General features: G+C 43.8%; 1 protein-coding gene across 1 annotated transcript in view; it reads right to left on the minus strand.

Moving 5' to 3' along the window:
• Positions 1 to 10,323: 10,323 nt before the first annotated feature.
• The window catches only part of LOC144765671 (uncharacterized), a 164,693-nt gene continuing 157,580 nt past the window's right edge, over positions 10,324 to 17,436 (minus strand). Inside the window, exon 11 of the mRNA XM_078650333.1 lies at positions 10,324 to 10,396. Coding sequence (XP_078506459.1) covers positions 10,324 to 10,396 — 73 coding nt within the window. The remainder of the gene's footprint in view (positions 10,397 to 17,436) is intronic.

A 17,436-nucleotide genomic window follows, 5' to 3' on the forward strand; every position in this document is an offset into this window, starting at 1 on the left:
AGCCACACAAAGACCCTTACCTTTTACAGAGCGGGCCTCTAGGATCCTGAGCATGGTCCAGGTGAGGTGAGGGCCAGTCACCAGGCACCTGCCTTTTGAATTTTACAAGGCATATACTGCACTTCTTGCATCTCAGTTGCTCACCCTCTACGAACAGCCTACGGAAGCCTCTTGCCTTCCCACTACCCTGAGCAAATCGCTGCCGATACCCTTCTCTAAGCCACACAAAGACCCTTACCTTTTACAGAGCGGGCCTCTAGGATCCTGAGCATGGTCCAGGTGAGGTGAGGGCCAGTCCCCGGTCAAGCTGGGTGAGAACTCAAAAGTTTTTAACATTTATATATATTCCACTTTTTGAACCTAGCAAGGAAAAGAACGTTCATGATCTATTTACTTAACCTAATTTTATTTCATTTGTTGTAGATGCAATCTGCATTCCTTGATGCGCAGGATTAGTATACTACAGGTTGTATTCATTTCAACCTCTTCTGCGTTATTTCATTTATGATTAACAGCAAGTATTTTGTCTCACGTTTTTGATTAGCACCATATTTTCACTGGGTAGGATCATCACATGCGTATGCAGTAGCAATTTTTGAGAGCAGAGGCCCTGAAGAAAGCTTAGGGATTACCTGCCCGATTGGCTGAAACATATTGGCCCTTTTCTGGCAGCTATTTGTTTAAACTGACTTTTGCACTGTTCTGTTTTTAATTAGGGGATGTGTCTACATCTAAATAAAATGTTCTCTATTTTGGGCCACATCACCCTATTTTAACTCACCACATATTTTTGTGTTCTGCACTACACTTTATTCTTTCGGTGGTCAACTACTTAGTTGTTCATTGTGTCTTTCAAAGTGAATGTGGGTAAGATCCAGCCCATTACCATGGGAATGGTGTTCTCTATGATCAAGAGACATACCACTTCTTTAGCTGGTTGACCAAATGATAATACTGATCACAATGAGAAGTTGATGGCTATCCAGATATACGTGGTTGGATCTTACTACATATCACTGTAGCGTTCTTCTCCTGTTGTGAGTTCTTCATTTTTTGGCTTATTTATGACTTGAGTGGGGTCATATTGCCAGGAATTGCACGCAAAAAAAAGTCATGAAGAACCTATGGATATTGGTTGTATTCCAAGCTCTGTACTGTACACAGCAGAATTTGAACATAGTTTTCACGTAAGTGTAACCATACAGGGAAAACAGTTGCCCTGTTCGATTCTAGTTGTCGTCAGTCTGTGGTCCAACACTCAGTGCTCTTGCCTAAAACAAAACTGACAGGAGAAACCGTACCGATTAGGTGTGTGTATGGTGACATCCGTGTTGTTCCCCTAGTAATACTCCCCATATCCTTACCCGACGGACAAACCCTAGAAGCCAAGCTTGGCGTTGTACCCTCTCTTCCAGAGCAAATGATCATAGGTCTGAATAATCCATCATTACTTCTTATGTTAAAGGATAAACTGCAGTTCCTAAAACCCCAAAAACAGCCACACAGAAAATATAATCTTGCAGCACTAGTGCCACTGCTATGCCTTAGATTATTAAATTGGGTGCCCGAGAGAGTCCCTAAAAGGGTGTATTGCTTGTCTATCGATCTCTCGTGCACAGTTATGATTGCTGCTGCACTTTTTAGGTTAAAAACTAAGCAAAGCATGTACAACCCATACTTAATTACTACAAATAGCTAGATGCGGGTAGAACTCATAGAGTTTCTCGCCCTGGAATTCCACGAGTTACATGAAAACTCTGTGAGATTTGAGGAAGTTCCTCGAATGAGTGCAAATAAGCAGGCCACGCTGATTTCTAGCATCAGGAGCTGTCCCGAGTGGAACAATAAGCGTGAACAGCACCACTCGTCATGCCAGAGGTGTTGCTTCTCAAATTGGCTGCCGCTCAAGTAGATTTTCTAGTCGAAGTTTCTCATTGTGAATGGCAGCGACCGACTGTGACCGCCCACGTTGGGAAAATATTGCTGGGTGTCCTCTTAGCACTCGAAAATTGGACCACGGGACATCAATTTTTAATCGTGCTTGCCCACTTACCGTTGGAGAGCTGTGCACAGAAAAAACTCCACCACGCTGCGGTTGGCGGAATTTGGACAGAACTCCGCAGTACTAGTGTATCACGGAGTGGACAGAATTCCACCAAATCCCTTGGGGGAGCAGTATTTATCATCCCCTCCTACAAATAATAATTGCATAAAGCATTTTGAAGCTATTTTTTGAGCTGGACGTGGTGTAAAAATTATTAGTCAGCGACATGAAGCACAGCGTGCCACATTACAGATATGATAATAAAGCAAGACAGGCGCGGTGCACAGCGTAGGTTGATTTGATTGATTTTTGTTTGTAGTTTAGCTGTTTTGATTTGATTGCGGGTGCTCCAATAGGTGGCGTAACCGACCATTTACGCCGACATTGATACTCTAAAGCGCGAACATGTGCATATGGACGCGTCCCTATATGTGGGCACTCTCATTTGGTTCGTCAAAAAAGACAGACTCCTTTGTGTTGTAGTTGCTTTCTTATGCTTTTAATTTTCCTTTTTAATTTTTGATTATACATGTTTCATTTCCATCACATTCAATTATGTGGTAAACTGCTCCGATGCATTTCGGGCACGAGAGCCCTTTCTCAAGGAGCTCTGAAATAAATCAACGAAAAAACACAAATTTGCAAGCATAGCCTGTAATAATAATTTCAAATGAATCATGAGTTTAACAATGCACTAGTCATTACGTTCTTCATGCCGTTACAGATATGTCCATCTATCTATAAATCCGTAGATTTTTGGGAAAGGAAGTGGAAAATTCCCAAGACACTGATAACTCTCAGCTTTATGTAAACATGATGCCACTAAACAAACATTCTTTGATATACCACTTGAGACTTGAAATTGTGTTGGTGAAACTGTCTGAGATGACTTTGGGAGTCATCATGCACAAGCATGCATTATTTAGTGCCTCAGTTTAATTTGAAGAAAAAAGCTATATTACTATCTCTATTGTTATTCTACGTCCTGGTTAGACAGAACATTATGCTACTCAAATTGAAATGTTGGTGTATTCCACGCTAAAAACATGGCAAATCGTTGGTCGGTAATAATTTGAACATTTCACCACAAAAGGATTTTGAAAAGAGACCTTTTTGAAGATTAGCAATGTGACTGGTGTTGAATTGCCCTTTGATGCCTTTTTATTAATGCTGGGATTTACAGATGAAGAGGTGATAAGCAATCGTCGTCTTCACAATTTTATCATTCTAGTGTTTTTGAGTGTTTAAGATGTGAAACTCAATCTCAGAGGCATCTACTTTTTATAATGGAATTGCAAAACTGCAGTAGATTAAAAAACAATCCTACTATGAGTAGGATTTCATATATTCTTTTTTTGCTCTTCAGTAGTAATAAGCAAAACCGACTTGTGAAAGAAAAGGCGGTGAATCAAACCCTAAAGGAGGAGATAAGCTTTTGAAAAAAAGACAACAGCTGGAGAAATTTTAATATGTTAGGGACACGGGGAGAGACCCCTAATTGACATATTACCTGGACAAACCAACCCAACACCGTGGTTCATTGTATAAGAAAGTGGCTTGATCTGAAATGCTTGGCTGTCTCTAATTTGTTGCTTCAGTGTACACCTTAAAATTTCTTTTTGATTTTCCCCAGTTAGAAAATATAATCTTGCAGCACCAGTGCCACTGCTATGCCTTAGATTATTAAATTGGGTGCCCAAGAGAGTCCCTAAAAAGGTGTATTGCCTGGCTATCGATCTCTCGTGCACAGTTATAGATTCACGTACATTGCCTTCTATAGGTGAAAGCAAGATTATGAATTCCCCATTGACATTTAGTGCACTTTATCAAGTTCTATTACTAAGTAAACTTTATTCTCCCTTGACCTTTGTTGCACATTAGAGATTTCTGAGGAAGAATGGAGTACATGGACATTCTCCATTAACTGTAAGTGTATATATCAGATGTCTATGAGAGAAAGAGGCAAACAGCATTTCTTCATTCTCCTGCATTGGCTATAACGTAGCTCAAAGACAAAAACACATTGTGATTTTCCCTTAACTTTGGTAGTCACATCCTGCACCACTGATCTCTAGCATAAGAAAAAGACCAAGAGACCAATGTTCTGAATCAGCCAGTCTCTTTACAGGCAGAAGATTAGGGCGGTGTGCAGGGAGGAGACCTTCATGTGTTCCGGTGGTAAAGCGGCAGGCCTAACAAAAGGCCTCAAGTTCATGTTTTCAGCCGTGGTAGGTAACAGAGTACTATTCTGAGAGGGTGATGAACACTTCAATTTGAACTAGGGTGAAAAGGGGGGTGTAAAGAGGGATTGCAGTCTACTAAGCTCCAGCTACCAGCTACTGTGATGTAAATCGGCATTCAAAAATGCAATTCTTATATTATTGTGCAGTTTGTGAGCCCCTCTACCCCCACTCACTCCTTCGCTCACTTAGACTCTGGCTATAACCCTCAAGCGATGATGGCTTACTTTACTTTGGTTCACCGTGTTCATCCATATTGCATACCACCCACACACACACACTACAGTGTAGCAGGGCGCTGGCACTCTTTTTCTGAACCAGCATCATGTACACCCAGCAGTGCATGGAGAAGCAGTCACCACCCCTCTCAGCAGATATTACTCCCATACTTAACACAGAAGGTGTCTGTGTCTCTCTGAGCCAGCATCTTACTCAAAAGCAGAGTATTGCATGGGTCTTCACACCATGAGTCATGCAATCAAATAGTACAGTGCAGCAAAGAGTTGCTACTATTGCTCTGTGTCCATATCACACCCACAAACAGCACAGTACAATGTGAAGTGTGTGTGGCTGTCTATGCTAGGATCATACCATCAAACAGTATAGTGCAGACATGGGCTGCCACTGTTCTACAGACCCTCAAAAACCCTTGCACATCATAGGGAAATAAGTTCCTTTGAGGAAAAACACCCATACACAACACAGCGCAGCCAGTATCTATCAACAGTGCAGCATAAACTGGTACTGTTCCTCTACACCAGTATCAAACTAACGCTTAAAATCAGCTGGTGGTTTCTGGCAGAGTCTCATTGGTATTTTTGGAGACCACCACCTATTTTTCCACATCAAATATTTCCAGAGAGTAGGAAAGGGGAAAACACATAGAAACAAAGACTGAAAAACAGTCACCAAAGGGAGAAAGCAGAGCAGGAAGCTGCAAGAGTGAGATAAAGGGGCAGGGGGTGTCTGGCATTGGATTTAAGAGACCTGTGGTGGATTTAGGACTTCACAGCCTTCTCACTCTGAATGCTGACATTTAATAATGTTGGCCATGGGCATCTGAGAAGTGCTTGGACACTGGTTCTTATTATTTTACAAATTAGGCACTGTATCAGGTGAACACTGTATACAGTCCAGTATGGTGCTGTTATCTTTTTTTGAATAGTTATCATACACAACAAACTGTGGTAAAGAGCTGTCACTGCTCCTCTGAGCCAAATCAGACACACATAATTGGGCCACGGAGCTGTCGATGTTCATCTGAGCCAGCATCACACACAACACTGAGATGTCACTGTTCATCTAAGCCCGCATTACACACAACACAGTGCAGCAAGCAGCTATTACAGTTTATCTGAGCTGTTTCTGTTCATTGAAGATGGCATCACACACAACACAGTGCTGCAAGGAGCTAGCACAGTTAATCTGAGACACTATCAGGGGTGTCTCCTCCGCTATTGTGGAGGAGCGTCACCCTACTGCTGAAATGAAGCAGACAGAAGAAAATGACAATAAAGCTATTTTATTGCCATTTTATTTTTAATTCCAGTCTGCCAAGTCTAGGCTGTGGCAGGCCAAAACCGCAGTGCCACAAAGCAGGTGAACGAGGAGTGGTATGCACTGAATGTGCGTATGTCGGTTTGGGTGGCTGTCCATGATTGGCCAAATCAACACACGCAATTGGATATCCCCAGGCTGTTCCTGGAGATATCCTAGTGCTCAGGGACCCAAGCTCCTATCCCCTGCTGAAGCATATAACTGGCCTGCACCTCTCCGCCCATGCTGGGAGTAATAGCATGAGAGAAGCGCTGGCATTGGGTGAGGTGCTGGAGCCTGTGCTCCTAGGGATTGCAGTGTCTGGATGGGAGCGGAGGAGCAGCGAGGCACAGAGAAGGAGCAGAAGATCATGGTAACTGACAGAAAAAGGTACGTTTTAATTTTTATTATTACTATTTTTCGGCCCCGCCCCCCACCTTGGATTGACAGCAGCCGCCGCTGGTCAGTTTCTCACACAACTCTGTGTATCAAAGGAATTGTTTTTGTTGCTCTGAGCAAGCATCACTCACAACATTGGGTGGGCAGCAATGAGCTGCTGGTGGTCTTCTCAGCTAGTATTACAGAGAACCCACTGCTGCAAGGAGTTGGCACAGCTCCTCTGATCCAGGCATTGACCCAATTACTATAATACATACTAGGATTTGTCTATGCACTTCTGAGTGGGTATCACACAAAACAAATTGCAGCAAGCAGCTGCTTCTGTTCCTCTGAGCCACTATGACATGTAGCACCATGCAGCAGGGGGCTCTCTCTGTTCCTCTATGCCAGTATGACACACAGCACAATGCAGCAAAGAGCTGTCTCTGTTCCTACCACCCAGTATCACAACCAAACATAGCACAGTGCATCAAGTATTTCAAATTGCTCCTCAGAGATAGCTTCTCACACATGGGACAATACCTGATGCCTCGGGAAATGATGCTTCTCAGATTCTGGTCTCTACAGAGAGATGAAAAGTAAGAACACCAATTTAGAAAGATTGCATAAGGTTTAACTGTTCATGCTGTAATCCTTCAAACGACTTGACCAGTAAAGCAATATGACACACAACACAATTCAGCAAGGAACTGTCTCCGTTCCTATCAGCCAGTGTCACAACCATACACAGCACAGAGCAGCAAGGATGTTAAACTGTTCCTCAGAGCAGGCATCCACAAATTAACAGGGTGCTCTTCTCACACATGGGACTATACCTGGCCAATTGAGCACAGCAATTTCTCTCATCCTGGTCTCTATGGAGAGATGAAAAGGAACAATGACACAAATTTAGAAAGATTGCATAAGGTTGAAATGTACATATTGTAATCCTTCAAAAGACTTGGCCAGTAAAGCTAGACCTCAGTTTTCCTCTCGAAGGGCCATCCACTTTTAATATTGCAAGCAGTTTGGCAGAGCGTTAAAACCCAATTCTTTTACGTACAAAATGAAAGAGTGCTCAGTTCTACGTGGCAAGATTCTAGGTTGTGTTTTTAAGGGTAACATATTATTCTGTAGCAGATGCATTAAATCTTTGAGCTATCTGATCGACCCTGCAAAAGGATGCAATGTTTTCCTCAAGTTAACTTGGACAAACCATTCATCCGAACTAGGATGACTAATGGAAAACTCGAATCCTCTGTCCACTGACCTCCAATACACTCTCCAAAAATTGCTGAACACATTTCTACCTCCACCCATATTAAAGGACACAGCATGGACATGGATATCTTAAAGTAGGGTCTTCGCCTGCAAGAAAATCCTCTGCACTGACTTTTGACCCTTGCTGTTTAGCGTAAAAAAAACACATCAATTACTGGGAACCTGGCTACAGACATTTCCCTTTCTGATCATCTAAATTAGAATAAGTTTGAAGACAAAAAGTCGTACCCATCTTGGAGACCTTTCATGTACTTCACACACTGTAACAAACAAATTCAAAACCCAGGCCAAACTACATTGCACAGCAAATACAAAATACCAACAGTCACGAAATGTGTTACACTTTAAGGTGTGAGCAACTTCCTCTTACTCCCTCCGGATCCGCTAATTGTAAAATGATCAAACAGATTCACAGTTTTATTCATGAAGGCATTTTTGAAAGATATTTACTTCTCAAACTATCAACTAATTTACCATACCAGCTATTGCGTCTGGGATCAAATTTGTCCAAACATTTAGAAAATATGATTTAAATCACTTCACTTTAACCAGACTCAGACTCCTACTGAACCCATGTTGGGATAGACTGCTTCCAAATCATGATGTGCTGTACATCAGTTTCATAAACAACTTCTCAACCAGCATTTACTCCATCGCATTCAAGGAAAGGCAAGTAACCCTGTTCTTTAAAATAATGGAAATTCATCATTACAAATCTCTCTTTCAAGGGCAAAATCCATGAGAAGGGCAGTATCCCCTGGAATTCAGGGATCAGATTACCATGGACAGTGCCCTTGGCACCACTCGATTTTGATTGTGTCACAAAAATGCCTTTCAGCGCTGCTATCATGCAAGTAATATCCCTCATGAGGAATAATTACATTTCTTATAATGGCCAAGGTTTTTGGCATCTTCCAACACTGCTGCAAGAAGTTGGCACTGTTCCTCTGATCCAGGCATAGACGCACTTACTATGTTGCATACTTGGATTTGTGACTGTTCTTCTGAGATGGTATCTCACACAACAAATTGCAGCGAGTAGCTCCCACTGTTCCTCTAGTCCAATATGACACACAACACAATGCAGCAAGGAGCTGTCTGTTACTATCAGCCAGTATCACAACCATACACAGCACAGTGTAGCAAGGATTTCACACTGTTCCTCAGAGCAGGCATCCAGAAATGTACAAGGTGCTCTTCTCACACATGGGACTATACCTGGCCAATTGAGCATGGCAACTTCCCTCATCCTGGTCTCTATGGAGAGATGAAAAGGAACAATATCACCAATTTAGAAAGATTGCATAAGGTTGAAATGTACATATTGTAATCCTTCAAAAGACTTGGCCAGTAAAGCTAGACCTCAGTTTTCCTCTCGAAGGGCCATCCACTTTTAATATTGCAAGCAGTTTAGCAGAGCTTTAAAACCCAATTCTTTTACGTACAAAATGAAAGAATGCTCAGTTCTACGTGGCAAGATTCTAGTTTGTATTTTTAAGGTTAATATATTATTCTGTAGCAGACGCATTAAATCTTTGAGGTATCTGATCGGCCCTGCAAAAGGAGGCAATGTTTTCCTCAAGTTAACTTAGACAAACCATTCATCCGAACTAGGATGACCAATAGAAGACTTGAATCCTCTATCTACTGACCTCCAATACACTCTCCAAAAATTGCTGAACACATTTCTACCTCCACCCATACTAAAGGACACAGCATGGACATGGATATCTTAAAGTAGGGTCTTCGCCTGCAAGAAAATCCTCTGCACTGACTTTTGACCTTTGCTGTTTAGGGTAAAAAAAAACACATCTATTACTGGGAACCTGGCTACAGACATTTCCCTTTATGATCATCTAAATTAGAATAAGTTTGAAGACAAAAAGTCGTACCCATCTTGGAGACCTTTCATGTGCTTCACACACTGTAACAAACAAATTCAAAACCCAGGCCAAACTACATTGCACAGCAAATGCAAAATACCAACAGTCACGAAATGTGTTACACTTTAAGGTGTGAGCAACTTCCTCTTACTCCCTCCGGATCCGCTAATTGTAAAATGATCAAACAGATTCACAGTTTTATTCATGAAGGCATTTTTGAAAGATATTTACTTCTCAAACTATCAACTAATTTACCAAACCAGCTATTGCGTCTGGGATCAAATTTGTCCAAACATTTAGAAAATATGATTTAAATCACTTCACTTTAACCAGACTCAGACTCCTACTGAACCCATGTTGGGATAGACTGCTTCCAAATCATGATGTGCTGTACATCAGTTTCATAAACAACTTCTCAACCAGCATTTACTCCATCGCATTCAAGGAAAGGCAAGTAACCCTGTTCTTTAAAATAATGGAAATTCATCATTACAAATCTCTTTCAAGGGCAAAATCCATGAAAAGGGCAGTATCCCCTGGAATTCAGGGATCAGATTACCATGGATAGTGCCCTTGGCACCACTCGATTTTGATTGTGTCACAAAATGCCTTTCAGCGCTGCTATCATGCAACTAATATCCCTCATGAGGAATAATTATATTTCTTATAATGGCAAAGGTTTTTGGCATCTTACAACACTGCTGCAAGAAGTTGGCACTGTTCCTCTGATCCAGGCATAGACGCACTTACTATGTTGCATACTAGGATTTGTGACTGTTCTTCTGAGGTATCTCACACAACAAATTGCAGTGAGTAGGTGCCACTGTTCCTCTAATCCAATGTGACACACAACACAATGCAGCAAGGAACTGTCTCTGTTCCTATCAGCCAGTATCACAACCATACACAGCACAGTGTAGCAAGGATTTCACACTGTTCCTCAGAGCAGGCATCCAGAAATTTACAAGGTGCTCTTCTCACACATGGGACTATACCTGGCCAATTGAGCAGAGCAACTTCCCTCATCCTGGTCTCTATGGAGAGATGAAAAGGAACAATAACACCAATTTAGAAAGATTGCATAAAGTTTAAATGGTTATACTGTAATCCTTCAAAAGACGTGGTTAGTAAAGCCACACCTCAGTTTTCCTCTTGAAGGGCCATCCACTTTTAAGTTGTAGTAGTTGTGCAGAGCGTTAAAACCTATTTCTTGCATGCAAACATTTGAAAGAGTGCTTAGACCTTCATGGCAAGTTTCTAGTTTGTGTTTTTCAGGTTAACATAATATTCTGTAGCAGACATATTAAATCAATGAGCCATCTCATCGGTCCTTCAAAAAGAGGCAACGTTTTCGGCAATGTAACTTGGACACAGCATACATTCCAACCAAGATGAAAATATGGAAGACTTGACTTGACTGTCCCTTGACCTCCAATGCACTCTCTAAAAACCACTCAACACATTTCTACCTCTACCCTTACCGAAGGACACAGCATGAACATGAATGTCTTTAAGCCAGGCCCTTCAGTTGCAATGCTTTTGTGAATATCCTGTGCACTGACTTCTAACCCTTGCTGTTTAGGATAAAAAAACAAAAACCACAATGTACTGGAAACCTGGCTTCAGACATTTCCCTTTTTGATCATCTAAATCAGAGTAGGTTTGGAGGCAAAATGTCACAACCATCTTGGGGACCTTGCATGTACTTCGCACACACTGTAACAAACAAATTCAAAAGCCAGGCCAAACTACATAAAACAGCAAATTGCAAAATTCCAGCATTCAAGAAATCTGTTCCACTGTAACATGTTACCAACCTCCTTTTACTCCGTCTGGAACCTTTCATTGTAATTGATCCTTGTAATTGTTCTTGGCCATACTCAATTTTGATTTTGTCCCTAATGTGCCTTTTAACACTCCTGTCATGCAACTCATGCCCTTCATTCAAAAGAATTACAATGCTTATCCTCTCCAAGGTTTTCGGCATTTACGACACAACAGGCCATCAAAGTCTACAAGACCTTTAACTGGTACATCCCATTCCTGAAATAACAAACGAGTGTGACTAAGCAGCCTCTTATCATAAGCAAGTCTTTGGAGCGACATCAAGATGGCAGATGTGCAGTAGGTAACTCTGCTGGGTAAATTTGGGTTATCCAGAGTAATCCTGCTTCCAGCCATATCCTGGACACCTGCCGAGCCTTGATCGTGCATCTACCAATGACTGTCAACCAATGGTAAAGGTTGTTTGCTGGAAGGCCAGCTGTGAACCCCCCTAGTGACTATTGCTGAGCCGAAGCTAGCTTGCTGCTGGCGGTACGGGCCTGTTAGCGTACTGAGACCCAGCAGCTGTGCCACTCTGAGATAACTGCAAGTGGAGTGGAGGGCCTCGGCTGAGATCAGGCGACTGAGGACGGAGCACCTGGTCATCCGGTGTGTGCATTGAGGTGCACAAGGGACCAAGTTGGGGCCCGGTCACTGCTGCCACTGCCTGATAGGCTGGGCTGACCTGAGCCCTCCCCTCTAGAAATGAGTGAAAAGCTCTGCTCTCTCAGTGCAGCCACCCAGATGCTGCTTCCCTGAGAGCCGGAGGGGTGGTGGAAAACACGGCTGGCCTGGCGGGTGGATCTGGGGCCGGCACCCGGCCGTGTTGTGTATGATGCCCCTCCCCGATTCGGCCCATCGCATCAGTCAGTGACCATTGCAGGCACATAGAACCAGCTGCTACACAACAGTCAGCGGCCCTGAACTGAAGCATTCAAGAGCGTTGATGGTGCTCAGCCCCCACTAGTGCGGCCTCCAGACCCAACTGGGGACATAGACAGGCGGAGCAGGCAGAAAACTACCTCTGTTGAATGTGGTAATGGATGCAGCGGAGAGGACTCGCACAAAACTGTGAACACTTGTGTCTACCTTGAGAGCAAGATCGACAGCATAGCAATGGAGCTTAATCTGTTACACACTGATCATCGTACACTAGCAGACAAAGTGTGCACGGCAGAGCAAAACATTGCTGAACTCCAGTTGGCATTCAAAGCACTGGTATCCTAAGTCCAGCTACAGACAGATTTTGTCCACACCCTGAAGGCCAGGGCTGATGACACGTAGGGATGCTCACGCAGAAACAACATGCATATTGTGGGCCTCCTGGAAAGCATCAAAGGATGTAATCCTGTTGACTATATGGGCAACTGGCTGTGGAACCTGCTTCTGCCTCATTCCCTCACGCCGTTCTTCTCTGTAGAATGTGTGCATTGCGTTCCCACAAGGAAGACTCCACCTAGATCCAACCCCAGTCAAATGCTAGTTCACCTACTCCATAACGGTGACAGGGACATCATCCTACAAGAAACCAGGAAACTTGATGATATTGTGGTTAATAAGGCCCGCATCATGCTTTTCCTGAAATACACAGCAACAGTGCAACATCACAGGGCCTCCTTCCTAGCTGTCAAATGCCATCTACATGAACTGAAGCTTAAATATTTGCTGATCTTCCCGGCAAGAAAACGTGTTGTAATGGATTGCAATTTTTTATAACATACAAATTGCCAACCCCGTACTTATTTTTTAGCTTATAAATACAAGCAACAAATCAGTCTTATTGCTGATTTCGTTAGGGCGGCGCGCATCGCGCTCACTCTTTCTGCAGGGGCTTTCAGCGAACGTTCATGCGGGTTTAATCTATTAATCACGAACCGGCACTGGCACTCGTCTGGGTTAAATGCATCAGTCGTCAACAGTGATGCGCGCCGCTCCCGAGAGGAGTTAAAGGTCATAACTGAGACTCCAATTAGCTCGAGAGAAATGCCCGTTCCATAACAGAAGCAAGTAACACAGCGCTTTTATGCCCAGCACAAATCACAGGTGACCCGGGGACTTACATTTGACATTCTTACATGACAAGACTTGAACTACAAAAAGAGAATCTGATCAAGACAGAAATCTAAAAGAAAAAAAGTGAACCTGGGAACCGGCCACCCGCTTGGTTATAGATAGAAGTGACAGAGCCCTGATGAGAACCCGTATACTCAGATACCGGGTTCGAAACGCGTCGGCATAAAGGAGGCGATTAATTCCAGTATTCATTACGAATTCAACTAATGTATTGTTTTGAGTTCAATTTTTCACCTTCTTGTTGATTCTTTGTCCTTCCATGATACAGTATATAGCTAATGTTGTCTAGAAAAAGGCACCCTGCAAAGACTAAATATTTGCTGGCCCATAAGCTATTAAACAAAGATGTGCAGTTTGTATTTGTTGTTTTGATATAAATGTATTGTATATTTGTGTAATTTGTAGTAAATGTGTAGTGATATATGTTTTGTGTGTTTTTCTCATACATGAAATCGTAGACATGCTGAACTAATATAAAAGTAAAGGGTACAAATAAAATATACCTAACGAAATCAGCAATAAGACTGATTTGTTGCTTGTATTTATGAGCTAAAAAATAAGTACGGGGTTGGCAATTTGTATGTTATAAAAAAATTACTGTATGGTCCAGCTGACCCTGTGTCCCAGGACCTAACTCCCTAGCTCAACAAAGTAATGGATTGCAAAGCATGGTTTTTCAACTTGCCAGGAGATGCTTGGTGATGGCTGAAGGCCTTCCAACTCATGTCACCCTGCCAAGCCACTGGAGCCGAACCTTGCACTGACAGAAAGGACAGCGGACGCGGTCGTGACGAACAGCGAGCGATGAGACAGCCTCCCAGGCCTGTGGTGGTCCCAAACATGGAACAGGTTATACAGGAAAGAAGACGGGCCCTCCGTTCTGTAGTAGCAATCAGCGACGCCCGATCTGACACCAACTCTAATGAAAGAGCAGTGAAGTCTTCGACTGAGGATGATTCTTCCACTGTTTGGCCAGCTGACTATGATGCCTTGGCACCATCAGAGGTCACTCCACAGATAGCCGATGGCATTATTTGACCTACCCCTACCAGCACATCACACTTTCATAGCGGCCAATTATGTTTAAATAATGGACAATGCATATTTTTGTTGGCGGTCTGTCTGCCATTCCACTTTTTTCATTGATCAATGCCTATTATATTACCAGCTTATCTGACACACGCACATGCTGCACACAATCACCCTCCTACACATCTTACACTGGCTGGAACTCATACGCCTACACTACATGGGGTACACCACCCTTGGCCGCTGCACCTTCCACCATTAAAACCCTTGGTCTCAGGCTTTACTGCTGTATCTTGCATATGTATTTCAATATGTTTGGTCAGGTAAACCCATTGTTTGTCTGGCCCACTTGAATTAAATGGTTGTGCCTCTTTCCCCCTAACTTGGCATTACCTCCATGCCCTAGCACGATCCACCGATATGGCACATACTACTTTCATAACCTGTAACATGTGGGATATTCAGACCCACTCTTGCTGATAGGCCCTCTATGCATACCTCAAGCCCTGTTCCACGCAGGTGGCCATGCTTCAGGAAACTTACTTAACACTAACTGAAGCGTATAAACTTCAGAGTTGCTGATAAGGATGTTGTTAACTTTTCTACCTTTGCACAAGGAGTCCTGCTCTGGATCAGGTCATGGGTCCCTTTGTCCACCGAGGAGGTGGTAGCAGATAGTGAAGGTCGCTTTTTCCTTGTCAAGGGCAACCTCGATGGTCAACACATTCTTGTTGGTTGTATATATGCTACAAATCCAGAGCAACCCTATTCCTTGAACGGATGTCGGCGACACTCTCTCATTGGGGTGGAATCCCATGTTTATTCACCGACCTTGACAGATCCTCCCCCCCGCCACTCAGCACCCTGGTCACGTCCAACATGCGAGCGATCCATGACTGACTTTGGCACATAGTAGACATTTTCAACAGAGCAATGCTGAAACAAAAGCGTAATTTTCTTTTCCTCACCACATCAGCTCACATTAGGCTCGATTGATTCATTGCCACAGAATCCCTACTGTCCTCTGTAACACATACAGAGTACTTGGGCAGCACCCATTCAGATCATAACCCGCAGAGCCACAGCTAACATGGCACAATGGCCCTCCTCCCGTTCCGTCATAGCGCTTACAGCCAGCGGCGCTAACTACATGCCGCTATTAAATAAGATTTCAAGCACAATCATAGATCAGCGACATCAAGGCTGGTTGAGTGGGACACACTCAAAGTGGCAGTCGGGGGCTATTGTCTGGGGGTGACTTGGAATGTCCAACAACAGCTTGACAACAATATATCTCATATAGAACAAACCCTCCTGCAACACGAGACAGACGCGGTGCGAAACCCTGACAGCTCTTTCCACCTACTAGCAGCACAACATGAACATCTCTCCCTCCTGGAGCCGTTGCCTTGCCTGAACTATGAGGCCTACTCTGCATGTACACATGCCACTGCTGACAAATCTAGCGCTCTGTTGGCATAGCTAATAAGGTCGGACCAGCCCCATTACCCAATTGTTGGACTGAAATCTGCTATCAGCGACATACTCTACACGCAACAAGACATACATCAAGAACTAACCCAAAACTATGCCTTGCTGTACTGAGCAAGGATCCCTGCTATTCCACCAGACACAAACGCCTTCTACAGTGTGATTCCCCTTCTTACACCCATCCAAAAAGTGGAACTAGATGATCCAATGACACTATTTGAAATACAGGAGGCGATCAAAGCTTTAGCCACAGGCAAGGCGCCTCGCCCAGATGGCCTGCTTGTTGAATTTTACAAGGCATATACCACACTTCTTGCATCTCGGTTGCTCATCCTCTACGAACAGGCTCTGGAAGCCTCCTGCCTTTCTACTTCCCTGTCCAAATCACTGCTGATATCCCTCTCTAAGGTACACAAAGACCCCAACATTAACATTACTTTGTTACTTAAAGCTGGTTAAGCTACTATACCTCTGTCCAACGGTCAGGGTTAAAACTGCCCCCCCTAATATTGAATTAAATCCAGATTCACTGGGGAACCCGCCAGGGCTGCCCTCTTTCGCCACTGCTTTTGTCACAGGCCATAGAGCCGCTGAAACCTGCACTCAATGCGGTGAGCAGAGAATGAGGATCCCGCTGGGTGATGCCCTTCACTCCATCTCTCTCTAGGCTGATGCCCTGCTCATCAATCGCCCTCACAATAGACCGCATTGCCCATATTTCCAGCCTGGGTCAAGATGCCCAAATCTTGTTGGTTTCCTTTCACCTGCCAACTGGCTCAACCAGACCCATATGCCCCGGCAACCACCCATTTTCCTTTATCTGCGCATCATGGTGTACCACACAGAAGAGGACTTATATGATGGCAATTTACAAAGAGCTGTTACCTCATTGAGAGCCCAAATAACGCTTTGGTGTATACATTGCCGCTGGCGGTGGTCAGACGTACAGCGCATATTAGGATAGTCGCTCTCCCTCACCTCCTTTACTATTTTGCCAATCTCCCTCTCTACATCATCACTTCCTTTTTCCGATCCCTGGGAAAAGCAATGCAGAATTTCATATTGGACAACTCCCTCTGCAAGGTAGCCTTCCAGAAATGATACCTGCCCACAGACCGAGGCAGACTTGCAGATCCTCATTTTGAGCACTACTGCCTTGCATCCCAACTCCAATGGGTGGCTAAGTGGATGTCAGGCTTACAGCTTGAGGACACCGCAACAGCGGCATCGGCCCATAGTCTGCAAGTTACATTCCATATCTTTTACCCTTGCACACAAATGTATGCACCTAAATCTCTGTTGTTGGGGGTAGCACACCGCTGTTATTACTGCACTCTCTTCCTAACATGTGCAGAAGCCCCTTATGCTCCAGTTTTACCCTTGCTCTGCATCCCCAGACAACATACCATTACATCATCAGCAAGAATAACCACTTGGCCCGCTGCAGGTATCCACAAAATCAGAGACCTTTACTGTGTCAATAGCCTTCTGACCTACAAGTCCATAATGCAGTTGAAGGGCCTCCCACCAGGCCACTTCCTCTTATATAATTGGTGATCGCCATGGGATGTCAATGAGGCGACATGGCTCTGGACCCCCCGACACACCTCACCAATCAAAACGTGCATGTGATGTGACCAGGCAGACACCAGATCTG

The sequence above is a fragment of the Lissotriton helveticus genome, chromosome 1_1, assembly GCF_964261635.1.
Source record: "Lissotriton helveticus chromosome 1_1, aLisHel1.1, whole genome shotgun sequence".
Lineage (NCBI taxonomy): Eukaryota > Metazoa > Chordata > Amphibia > Caudata > Salamandridae > Lissotriton > Lissotriton helveticus.